This window comes from Mus pahari, chromosome 6, assembly GCF_900095145.1.
Source record: "Mus pahari chromosome 6, PAHARI_EIJ_v1.1, whole genome shotgun sequence".
Classification (NCBI taxonomy): Eukaryota; Metazoa; Chordata; class Mammalia; order Rodentia; family Muridae; genus Mus; species Mus pahari.
Window position 1 is genome coordinate 105,246,243 of NC_034595.1, and position 13,134 is coordinate 105,259,376.

The window sequence follows — 13,134 nt, forward strand, 5'->3', positions numbered from 1 at the left end:
GAGCGGTAAGACCCTGACTAAGACACTGTCTGTGGTCCAGGCTGGGTGAGGGCAGAGCAAGGGTCCACAGCACCAGTCTCACCGGTGGCTAGGAGAGGACTAGCTCAGAATGTCCACATGCCTTGCCTCACAGTAGTGACCTCAGTGATGGCTATTTCTACAAGGTGAGCAGTCCTGCTTCCTAGATTAAAGTGTCCCTTGCTTTCTGCCTTTCTGTCCTAGATGCCACCAGGATGTCCCAGCAGTCCTCAGGGACCCTAGAGTTAGGGCCTGGGCTGGGAAGGAGGGCTCCTGGTTATGCTTGACCAGCTTGGGGTCTGGCTATTGTTGGGTGAAGCTCTGCCTCTGACCTTCGGGGAAAGGGCTGGGTATCTATGCTCTCAAACATGGAAGCTAAGAGCTTCCATCCTGGGGGGTCCAGCAGGGTCTGCTCTGGCTGACAGACACCAGGTGATCTCTTACAGGGCAGGGGAACACCAGCTAGATCTCACCCTGCCCAGAGGCTCAGAAGACTCCACAGTCATCTTCCTGAAGCCTGGGAACTGGAGGCCAGCAAAGCCCTTACCAGTCTTTTTTCCTTTTCCACCAAAAGAAAAGGAGGTATATGCGTTTATGTTGCACATTCCTTCATACACTTACACTCTGTCCTTATCTCTCTCTCTCTTCCCACTAACACACTCACACTCACACTTATACACACACATACATATACATACATACACACACTCTGTCTATCCTCATCTCTCCCCACTCCCTCTCTTTCACATACCCACACACACATACATACATAGATACATACACACACATACATACACACACACTCTGTCTACCCTCATCTCTCTCTTCCCACTGATACACTCACATACACACATACATATAACACACTCTGTCTATCCTCATCTCTCCCCTACCCCCTCACACACACATGTACACCTTCACACACATACACACATACATACACACATACACACATACATACACACACATACACACATACATACACACACACTCTGTCTATCCTCATTTCTCCCCTACCCTCTCTCTTTCACACACACACATATACACCCCCACACACATACATACACACACACATACATACACACACACCCACTCTGTCTGTCCTCATCTCTCTCTTCTCACTGATACACCCACTCACACACACACACACATACATATACACACAGTCTATCCTCATCTCTCCCCTACCTCCCCTCTCTCACACACATATACACCTCCACACACCTCCACACACATACATACATACATACACACACACACACACACACACACACACACTGTCTATCCTCATCTCTCTCTTCCCACTGATACACTCACACACACACACACACACATATACACACACACTCTGTCTATCCTCATCTCTCCCCACCCCCCCCACACATATACACCTCCACACACCTCCACACACATATATACATGCGCACACACATACACACTCATCTCTCCCCTACCCTTCCACACATATGCACCCCACACACATACATATACACCCCCACTCACATATACACCCCACCCCCACACATATATACAACCCCCCACACACACATCCTCTGTGACTCTCCCCACAGGACGGCTTGCTTTCTGCAGCATGGTAGAAACTGATCTTCGCCTGTCTCTTGCTCACTCTCTTGCCCTCTGCACACTCCCATCTGCGGCTTCAGCCGGGGTGTCTTTTCTCTGAGGTTATCATGGACTTTAATCACAATATCTATTTATATTAGCTACCCTGCCCTCCTGGTCATCATGGCATTTTCTGGCTGAAAGGAGACAAATTTCGCTTCATTTAATCAAATCTTCCCTTTTGGGGATACTGTTCTGGGAGAGGCACCACATTTAGGTGGGCTATAAATAACCTTCCCCTACTCCTGGTTGCCCACAGGGAACCACAAGGCAGATCCCAAGCTCGGGCTACTTAGACAGAACAGACCAGCAACACCGCCGAGACCTCTGTTATATTCCCGATGGCACCTAGACATCTCCTGCTACCGTCACTGAAAGCAAGCCCCCCGACCCAGGGGCCTCTGGGACAGAGGGACATTGGTTCCCACCTATTACTCAAACTGAGGATGAGGGGTCTGTGGTATGTGGGCTGCAGAGACACCTGGGCAGGGCCCAGGAAGGGTAGGTCCTAGCTAGACATTAAGAATGGCTGCCAGGCAGCTCAGAGCCGTCCAAAGAAGGTGGCTGTTTCAGGAATGGGGAGAACATCCTGGCTGCCGCATTACGCTGGGTTTGAGGAGCAGAGCCCAGTGAACCTACCAGAACAGGAAGGGACCCTGGTCAGGAGCTCACTTTACTTCTGGGATATGTGTGTAGGTATGCACAAGCATAGGCATGTATGCATGCTTGCACATGTGTGCACTTGTGTGTATTTGGGGGCAGGTAATAGTGTCAACTCACTAGCTCACACTATATACTCTCACACACAGGCACTTATTCCACCAAAGGTTCTTTTCTGGAAAGTAATCACAAGAATGGCTCTGTGACCCAGACACACTCTCTGTCTCTTTGCTACCCTCTCGTACACACACGCACATCTGAGCTCCCTCATCAGAAATGTACTCTCTCAGTATCTGCTCAGTGAAGTGAGGATGGCGGGGGGGGGGGTCCAGACCCTGGTTGTACACCCATGTTTCAGTCATCAGGTAGACACAGGGTTTGCTGATACACAGCTGGTGGCTGGCCACTCGGACCTCTTCTCCAAGTAACAGATCCTTTTTTGGAAGGCCATATCACTGGACACCCCTTTACTGGACTGTAGTACCACCTACCCCCAAGTTCATCCCTCAGGCATACTCCATGGTCCGCAGAACACACACAGTGATGTACCTTGAGTTTCACACTTATCCCACACGCCTGTGTCAATCCAACTGGATGGCACGCTCATGAGGCCTGTCTGTCTACTTCTGGGAGTTTCTTTTTAGTTAGCTACCCTTGGTCAAAGCAAGGTTGCAGAGATGGGCTAGACCACAGATAAAGGAGGGGCCACAGATGCCAGGAGATCCCTAGGAGACACTATGTTCAGCACATGCCACCTGTGGATGGGCCCATCCAGGAGCTCCCTAGGCGGCATGCTGCTCAGAACATGGGATAGTCACAGAGATCCAGCTGGGGCTCGGCCAGCATGGGACACCAGGGAGAGCCGGGTGAAAACACGGGAGGAACAGTAACTAGCCCCTTCTGCAGAAATCTCCACCATTAGACTGTCCCTCGCCCACTCTCTTCCTCCAGTTGTTGCAAAGAAATCTAGAGGTGTGGGGAGGGCGCGGGATGTGGGAAGGGGGGAGGAGGCGGCCAGCCAACAGAGTAACAGCACGGTGTCCCATTCCCTCTACCTAACTAGGACCAGCCATCAAGGCATCTGGATGGGAAGGGTCCTCAGCAGGAGCCGGAGGGGCCAGGCCGGGCACTCACATATGAATGGCTTCACCGTGCTGTGGATATGTTTGTGCTGTTTGAGGCCAGAGGATGTGGCGAAGGTCTTGCCGCAGTCAGGGCAGGCATGGGCCCGGGCACCAACATGCTGTGAGCGGATGTGACGCTGGAGGTTGCTGGGGTCCGTGAACACCTGGGGAGATACAAGCCATTAGCGAACGAAGCCCCTCCTGAACTCCACTGTAAGCCTAGGGGTATGAAGGCGGGGCCCTGCCCCTCTTTCTTGCTGCCCCTGCCCTGAGCTGGCCGGGATACCTCTTGCTGTACAGGTTATTACCAGAGGGCCTTAGCAGGGTGCTGTATCTCTTTTGGCCTCAGTGACCCTGCCAGTGGCCTCAGAGTGCCGTGGCTCCAAGGCTCTGAAAGATACACATTGTTTTGTAGAACACTATCCTGGGTGGTCTTGGGTCTGGGGGCTTCACCCCACAACCCTTGTCTTTGCATATTGGCAGGAGCACAGGGCTGTCCTGGAGAAGACACAGCTCTGGTCTTGCCTCTGTTTCCTGCAGGGCTGTTTGGTCTCTGGGACTTCCTGTCCTTCCCAGGAACAAAGACCTCAGGGCATCTAATCCCACCACACCTCATCTCATTTCACAGCAGGGTGGAGGGAGAGTGTGAGCAGTGGTGCTCCCTGGGGCGGGCGCCTGGTACCTTGACACAGTTTTCACATTCGAAGCGCTTGCCGCTGTCGTGAGACATCTGGTGGCGGATGAGGTTGGACTTCCAGTTGAAGGCCTTGGGACACTGGTCACATTTGTACTCACGCTCTTCCGTGTGGACGATCATGTGTTGCTCCAAGCTGTGTGCAGGGGATGGGAATCACTATAGGGTTCGTTTTGTCTGGGAGAGGAGGTCCTCTACCCTATATGGCTTGTTCTCCTGTATGCGGAGGGTTCGTTTGTCTGGGAGAGAAGGTCCTCTACCCTATATGGCTTGTTCTCCTGTATGCGGCCCCTTGGAGGCCCCATCACACTGCAGGGAGACTGGAGGGCATGCAAACTCCTCCTCTGTCAGGTCACTGGGACGAGGGAAGAGGAAGAAGCCAGTGCCTGAGCTACAAGGCTATCCCACTCCCCAGCCAGCCAGGGGCAGAATGGAACCCTAGTCGCTTATTAGACGATCTCAACTTTAGGGCTAAGTTTGGGTCTGATGCTGTGGTACACAACTATAATTCTAACACCCGGGAGGCTGAGGCAGGTCAGTTTCAAGCTTGGGGCCATCCAGTACCACACATCAAGACCCTATCTTGAAAAAATAAATAAAAATAAAAAGCTCAGCTTGGGCCTAGTAGGGGTAAGAGCTTCGGGGTGTCAACAGTGTCGTAAGCCCCCGAGTAAGACAGGGCCATGGTTTGAGGCAGCCCTCTGAGAAGCTTGCCAGCTGAGCACATACGATGGAGGCACGGTGGGGAGTGCTAGAGAGAGTCTTAAATGAGATATGTCACAGTGGTAAAACAGCTGCTCTGGGGCGGGGGAGGGGGGCACTCCTAATCCCCTCCTCCCTGGGGACTCTGCCTCTTCTGTCCCCGGGATGACCGTTAATCTTCATGAGCGAAGCAGTAATATATCACGGCCCGTTAATTACGGGGCCCAGCCATCCGCACAGAGCAGAAACGCCTGCTCCTTTGGCTCCCAGAGACTGTATCTTTTCCCTGTTGTTAATTGTGATTTATGTGTTTATGTAAAGAAAACACGGACCCTCCTCGGCCCTGCTCTCTGCTAAGCGCTCAGGCGGGGATCTGCCCACGCATTTATTCCCAGTCATCTGTTCAGGGTGGAGGGTCTGCTGTCCCCGGGGAGTCCGTGATGGGATTGGTGGTAAATCCCTTGTAATCACAGACCTGTTAGCGGCCTGATGGGATTTTTTGCTCTGACTTTGCAAGGTTGTCCAGAGCAAACTCTTCCACGCAGGGGCACTTAGCCTGGAGAAGTTAGCAGACTCCTCCACTCCTCGGAGCATCGGGGCCAGAGCTCTCAGCTCCTCTACCCCCAGTTGAAGATGCTCTTTTGTCCCAGGGGTCATATAGGTCCCAAGGCCACCAGTGCTTGGGTCCTGCCTGGCCTCAGTACAGAGAAAGGCAGGTTGGGATTGTTCCAGCTGCCTGAGTCTGGCTGCCACTCAGCCTGAAGTTCCCTTTGCGGCTACCTCTGACGTCAATCTCGGGCAGGTAGCTGCCATGGGGTGGGGGTGGGCAAACCTCACAAAGGAAAGCCTTGCGTGATTGTGTCCTGGGTCCACCAAAAAGGTCTGTGCATGTCCAGAGAGCCAGGCTGGCTTACATCCCCTCCGCAGTGGGTACCGTGAACCTGCGCCTCCCAGCCTGGGGCCTTATTGCAGAAGTAGCACTGGGGCCATCCAGGCGGCCAGACCAATGCTGGCCTGAGCTCTTCCTGTCTTCCAGGCTGTCTCCACAGCCCTGATTGTGTAGGGCAGTGGTGCCATCGGCCTGCCCGTGGGTCTTCCCGCTGGGGACCAGGACCTTTATGGTAAGAATCAGAAAACGTCTGTGGCTTCCAGCCATGTGCACCCACATGGTTCCCAGCTCAGGGAGATGGCACACAGGAGCCCGTAGTCTCTTAGTCCTAGAGCCCAGGCCTGACAGGGAAGTGGGTTGGGGAATCACAGGGGCTGCCAACTGGAGGTGTGGGAGGCGGGGCGGGTGGCACCTGTACTTGTTGGGGAACATCCGCTCGCAGTCCTTGCACTCATGCGCTTGCCCATCGCTGCCCACGCCAAGGCCCTCGGGCTTGAGCTCCTCCCCTAGGCCCTCGTAGAGCGGGGCCCCTGCAGAGCTGCACGCGTACTTCTTGTGGCGCCTCAGGTCCAGCCTGCACTGGAAGAGCTCGTCACACTCGTCACAGCGGAATGTGGGGTCCTCTGTAAGACAGAGGGCAAAGAGGTGGGCCAGAGAGCCAGACACCCACCCCTGGATCCACAGGGGACCACAGAGACCCATCCAATCCCCACTGCCAGCTTCCCCAGGGCTTCCATCCACCCTGGGCTGCTCCTAACCAGTTTCCTTCCAGCCCTTGTCCTGGCTGCCCAGGAGTGCAGAGGTCACAGGACAGATGAAGCCACACAGGAGGACCCCATCCTTCCATCGTGGAAACACTGAGCAAAGTCAGGCTCCTCCCTGCCTCCCTAGCAGCCACTGTGGATTCAAGGAGGCCCTGCCTCACAGTGGAGAAGGAAGCCAGGCCAAAGAGCTTTGTTTATGAATTAGGAGGGGAAAAAAAAAAGAAGGCAGAACTCCACCGCATATAATAAATTATTGTCGTCAAGGTCAAACAAATTAAAGGGGGGCAACTATTATTAAGTTTATGAGGCAGCATCAAGAGCACAGTGCCAAACCAAACAAGTTAGCCTGGAGCTGTAACGGGGCGGGGTCTCTGTGCCCCGCCCCGCCTTCCTGGGGCTGCAGGCCCTTCAGCTTTCACCCTGGAGAGAGGACACCTGCTCTCAGATCTTGCACAAAGAGGGCTTATGCGCACATGTGAGCATGAGTGTGTGCATTTTGGGCACGCTCTGACATTACATGTGGATGTGCACGCTCACACACTACTGTGTTTGTGGGAGTATCTCACATGAACTGCATACGTGTTTGCAAAGTCACGTGTGGACACGAGTGCATGCCCAGGCGTCTGCACTTAGACATTAGTGAATGGGTATGTGTACATATGTGTGCCTACTTGTCAGTGTGGGTACATGTTTATGTATATAACTACATGTGTGATGTGTTATGTTAGCATGTTTTTACATTTGAACACACATGTAGTGTACATAAAAATTGGGCATGTATGCATTCACGAACACCTACGTGTGACTCTGTATATGTCTTTTTGTGGGCTATGTGTGCATGTGTGTATGTGTTCTACACATCCGAAGACACAGATGATTATTTGTGAGGTGTTTGTGTGTACATGTATGGATCTGTCATATATGCAGCTGAGAATATGTGGGTATATGTTTGTATGTGTGTGAATGGGCATGTATTAGGGATCTGCATTTGTATGTGACTATGTGTGTCTGTGTTTATGAATGCTTATATGTGGGAGGTATGCTTGCATCTGTGTGCATGTGCAAGTGTGTGGGAAGGTGAATGGTCATGAGGACTGGCCTGGTACCCAGCACTAAGCAGGGACTTACATCAGGGCAGGGGTGGGCAGGCTGCTCCCAACCCCATTTCCCACCAGACAGAGACTCCCACCATAACCACAGACTGTTTTCTGACTCTGCAGGACAAGGTTAGCTTCTCTGTGCCCGGAACAGCATGGGGTTCTGAGGAGGGAGCCTCTCTCGCGTGGAAGTGTCGTAGTCCTGGGCTGTACCTGGCAATCCTAATACTGGGTCCCCTGCAGAGCTGGGTATCAGGGGTGCAGCAGAGCCTATGCACTGATACCCACATGACACCATGCTTTCTGGTCATATCTGGGTGCCAGGGTTGGGCATGTGTGTGCTTAGGGATGACTGGATGGGCACTACTTCTGATTCAGATAATCCAATTATTGCCAGGGGCCAGGCAACCTGGCCTCACTGGCTTACCTTAGCCTTATCTCTTTTTTTTGGGGGGGGGGGGAGCGGAAATAAAACTATGGAAGGAAGTGCTATGGGTCCTTTGGGTAAGTGGAATTCTTTCCCACATAAAGCCCTGCTGTGCTGTGCCGTGCCGTGACGTGCCGTGCCGTGCCGTGCTGTGTGTGCTGTGCTGTATGTGCTGTGCTATGCTGTGCTGTGCTGTGCTGTGCTGTGCTGTGCTGTGCTGTGTGTGTCGTGTCGTGCCGTGCCGTGCCGTGCTGTGTGTTCTGTGCTGGGTTGTGCTGTGTGTGCTGTGTGTGCTGTGTGTGCTGTGCTGGGTTGTGCTGTGCTGTATGTGCTATGCTGTGCTGTGTGTGCTGTGCTGGGCTGTGCTGTGCTCTGTGTGCTATGCTGTGCTGTGTGTGCTATGCTGTGTGTGCTGTGCTGTGCTGTGCTGTGTGTGCTGTGCTGTGCTGTGTGTGCTGTGTGTGCTGTGCTGTGCTGTGCTGTGTGTGCTGTGTGTGCTGTGCTGTGCTGTGCTGTGCCTTTCTCTGCTGAGCTGGGAAAACGAGGATTGTATTCTTCCCTTGGCTTGGAGATCTCCACCCCTAACATCTCCAGGGAAGGCCCTGAACTCCTTCTTAGGTAGCAGAGTGGGACAACACAACTCACAGTTTGGGGTGGGGAGGAGGCAGGCACAGGTGACTCACACACAGTAACCACCTTCCATGTCTACAGAGGAATCAAACAGAGTTTAAAGGAGCTCTTCTCAGAGCAGCGGGCTGTGAATACTGTGAACAGTAATGCCCACGAGGAGGCTTGCTGGCCACTCTTGGGGCAGGCAATATGCCGAGACCCTCCTCCCAAGGTGGACCCTCCACCCAAGATGGTTAGCTGTGTTGGGGGATGACTCTGTGCACTGTTGCAGTCTGGATGTTGCCATTGTCACCATTAGCTGGAGCCTCTCCTGTCACAATGATGTGTAAAAATTTATTTCCATCACCTCCAACTGGTTAGTAAAGAGCTGATTCAACCTATAGTCAGGCAGAAGAGAACAGAGCAGGCCTTCTGATCCCAGAGTGGGGGGTCCCAAGCCAGAAGAGAGAGGCAAGAAAGAAGAGAGCGAAGAAGAAGAGGGGACCTGGAGGATGTGCAGATCGTCAGGGGGGTCCCCATGGGGACACACGGGACAGAGTGCACCAGAGCTGCAGGTGAAGGACCAGACCATGTGGCTGGGAAGTCCACAGCCATAGGCGGTTAGACAGCCAAGTATCTGCCCAGCACAGTGCCTGTAGCTTGTTAATGAACTTATTAGGTCTCTGTGTCATTCATTCAATAGCTAAAACAGGCTAGAGCAGGCACGGAAACGCCCTGTTGTTACTCGGGAGCAAAAGTAGCTGAAGAGAGACCCCACGGAATCGCTTGTGCACAGCTGTGGTTGGTCCTTTCACTATTTGGGAGTTAGATGCAGGGTAGCAGGGCCCTGACTTCCCACAGAGGGGTTATGAGGGCAACAGTCAGATCCACGCCAAACCTGGAACCCCACAAGAAAGGACCCCGTGTCGAGGCACGCCAGGCACATGCTATCACAGAACCCGTGTGGCTCCACAGAGCTGCTCCTGAGAACCAAAAGGGAATGGACGTGAGGATCATGGAGTCAGGAATGAGACATGCTTACGTCTGTCACAGTCTTTCTAGACTCAGAGAGGAGGTCTCTGCAGTTCAAGAGGAACCCAAAATCACTAGTTGTATCTCTCGCTGGCCAACGTTCTGATTCTGATTAGGAATTTGGCCTTAAAAACTATTTTATTTTTAAATTAAATTTATAAAGTTGTCTTTAGGCAGGGTCTTATCATGTAGCCCTGCTTGGCCTAGAATTCTCTATGTAGACCAGGCTGGTCTTGAACTCACAGAGAACCATCTGGCTCAGCACCAAGAGTTGGGATTAAAGTCATGTGCCACTGTATCAGGCCTGTGCTTAAATGTTTAAATGTAGGGATTCAATAAGACAATTCAGTCTGATTTTTACTGGGATGACTTGGAAGTCACCTTGGAGGGTGGGAATGACCTCGGGACTATGCTACCGTTCTCCTCTGGCCTTATGTCTTCTGGACTTCAGCGTGTGTCTATAGAAGGACAGAGCTGGGAACAGGACATAGCTGGGCCTACTCTTCCCAGGCGAGTGCGGTGGGAGAGCCCCTGAGATTTTTCTAGGCAGGGAGGGGTGACCTTGGGGACACACCTGGGGCACTCTACATGACATTTTCCCAGCACACAAAATTCCATGTAAGGAACCACCGACAGGCAGTTTATAGTTAGTGATGTTACGTCTCTTACAGCCTGTCACAGCCTGCGTCTTTTCTGTACCCATGACACAATGGCCCCATTCTGGAGAGGGGAAGTGGATCCTCAGGAGGCTTTCTACATGAAGAAAGGGTTTGAATGCAAACGGCTGCCTTCCTCCAAAGAGCAAGCACTTCTCAGAAAAAGAGAAAAAAAGAGAAATATTCCCCCTCCGTCCAATAATCAAAACATAATAGGGTCTCGTGACGAGGGAGTGGGCTGTGCCGTCCTTCCGGCCACCTGTAAGGACGCTGAGCGGCATATCTGTACAGGTCTCCAACTCTGGGGGAACAGTGTTGTTCCCCACCCCTGACCCAGACCTCCAGATCCCCCACAAAAGCACAAGAGAGAACCAGTGGGGAAGAAACTCTAAATGTGGTGGGGGTCTCGGGCTGGGCGGATTAACCTTCCGTCAAATGACCCCATCCCAGCCCCTGTCTGTCCACCTGCACACAGCTCGGGTTCCATCAGCAACTTTCCCGGCTGAACAGGAACGCAACAGAAAAATAAATCCCTGCCTAATGGCTCGAAGACCGAGGAGCTCACAATTACAGGGCACCCGCATCCTAATCTACAACCGCAGCTCAAAAGCGCTCAAGAGTCTACTCCAAATTCCTGCAGCGATAAGGGGCTGGCTGCATTTAGCCAGGGCTGGGATAAAAGATTTTTTTTTTTTATGATAATTATCTTAGTGAGGGACAAGTTTGCATTTCCTTTCTGTGAGATTCTGAATTTAACTAGGGTGTGTGCTTGGAGGTGGGGGGGGGCGCGGGTAGTAGCTGTTGGGGTGATGAAAGAGGGATCTTGACAGCGGAGGTTAGGGGAGTCAAATATTTGATGTCAGACTATTATGCGTGGAAAGTAATTAGCTCCCAAATGTTTGATCAGTTATTAGGAAAAATGTAGAGTGGGTTATTTAATATCAGGGGGTAGGGTGTGAGCATGTAGGGGGACAAGAATCAAAGCTCTAAAAAGAACCTTCTGGAAGAAAGGAATTTCAACATGCAAATACAACGAAGACGGCTCAGGATTCTCCTCTGGGCTCAGAATATTTATCCTCTGTGGGTCTCCAGTGCTGGCTAAGATTCATGGATCCTCTCAAGGATCACCGAAGTAAATCAAAACCTCCCTCTTGCTGTACAAGTCTCCGCAACTTGTTTTTGTTTTCTCATTCACCCAATTAAAATGGAATTAGAGTCAGAGAGGATCTGGCTGGTAAAATGGTCCTCCCACCCCAATTTCTTGTCTGACAACTTAGAGGTATGCATTGCTGCAGAAAACAAAGCCACCACCATCACACCACCGAAAAGAGGCACTCAGGCCACTGGCGGGCTTCCAGGGTCAACAGATAACCTGAGGCTGAGTCCACAGGTGTGGTCACAGAGCCTTCCAGGAGTATTCAGCTCCCTGGTCTTCACCAAGGAATCCTTGTGTCTCCTCAGGGATCCAAGGCACTGGCCTCCCAGAGATGGCAATGGGATTTATTCTAGATTCTAGAAACATCTGGGGGCCAAGTGCTTTCCTGTTCACTGGCAGATTGGCAGCCCATGCAAAAAAAAAAAAAAGGAAGAAGAAGAAGAAGAAGAAGGAGGAGGAGGAGGAGGAGGAGGAGAAGAAGAAGAAGAAGAAGAAGAAGGAGAAGGAGGAGGAGGAGGAGGAGGAGGAGGAGAAGGAGAAGGAGAAGGAGAAGGAGGAGAAGGAGAAAGAAGGAGAAGAAGGAGAAGGAGAAGGAAGGAAGGAGGAGGAGGAGGAGGAGGAGCAGGAGCAGGAGCAGGAGCAGGAGCAGCAGCAGCAGCAGCAGCAGCAGCAGCAGCCACACAGAGTCAGGAAGAGAACTCAGCAATATGCTTGCTGCATTCCTCCAGCCCCGAGTCTGATCTCCGGAACGAAATGGTATGGTGCAGACACCAATCCCAGAGCTGATAGGCGGGAACAGAAGGATCCCTGGGGCTTGCTGGCCATCTAGCCCTACCTAATTGTTGTAAGCTCCAGGCTAGCAAGAGACCTTATCTTCAAAACAAGAGAGGCAGCACCTGATGGACAATAGCCATGGTTGATCTCTGACCTCTAGATGCATGCCCACACACGGGTACTTCTCCTGTGTACACAGGAACACAGCCCCCCAGACCCAAGCCCCACAAGAATCCTGGAGTCCCCTGGTGAGCAATGCCAACAGACCCACGCTTCACTGCCACCATGGTCCTTCTTGAAAACAGCCATGTCAGGGTCCCACACAGTCCACATGGAGTATAAATCCACCTGTCGGAACGCTCAGAGTGTGTGAAACTGGCTTCCTCTCTACCCTCGCCTCAGAGATGCTCAGGTAGAGACCGTCAGGCAGGAGAGCCTGTTGGACACACCCTAACAGTTGGACACATCCTTGTATCAGGAGCCTAAAGACTCATCCTAGCTCTGACCAAACATCTGCTCTGTATTTCTCTAGGACTTGTAACTACTGATGGGCTCCTATAAACAGCCTGGCTGCTTCCCCTCTTACATGAACCAGATTCTCCCCCAAGTACCAAACTAGGTTGGGGTCCTTTTACTGCAGACAGTCTGTAGTACAGGGGCTGGGGGGAGTGTCTGTGGATAAAAGGCTTGCCCGCCTTGCAGCCTGAGGACCAGAGTTCAGATCCCCAGCACCCAGGTAAAACTCCAGGCCTCAGGGAGCTGAGACAGTGTTTGCCAGGCCAAGCTGGCTAGGCAGAGTAGCCAGACGGGCGAGCTCCAGGTTCCAAAGAGACCCTCAATAAATAAAGAAGAAAGTGATCAGAGAAGACACTCAGCATCAGCTATACGCTTCTATATGTTTAAGCACAC

The 13,134-nt window shown here is 52.3% G+C and overlaps 1 protein-coding gene across 8 annotated transcripts in view; it reads right to left on the bottom strand.

Moving 5' to 3' along the window:
- Window positions 1-13,134, bottom strand: part of Prdm16 (PR/SET domain 16) — a 320,311-nt gene that overhangs the window by 26,576 nt on the left and 280,601 nt on the right. For all 8 annotated transcript variants that reach the window (XM_029540251.1, XM_029540250.1, XM_029540249.1 and 5 more), the window contains 3 exons: window positions 6,123-6,333; window positions 4,108-4,255; window positions 3,436-3,589 (listed from right to left, as the gene is read on the bottom strand). In XM_029540251.1, the coding sequence (XP_029396111.1) occupies window positions 3,436-3,589; window positions 4,108-4,255; window positions 6,123-6,333 (513 nt within the window). The remainder of the gene's footprint in view (window positions 1-3,435; window positions 3,590-4,107; window positions 4,256-6,122; window positions 6,334-13,134) is intronic.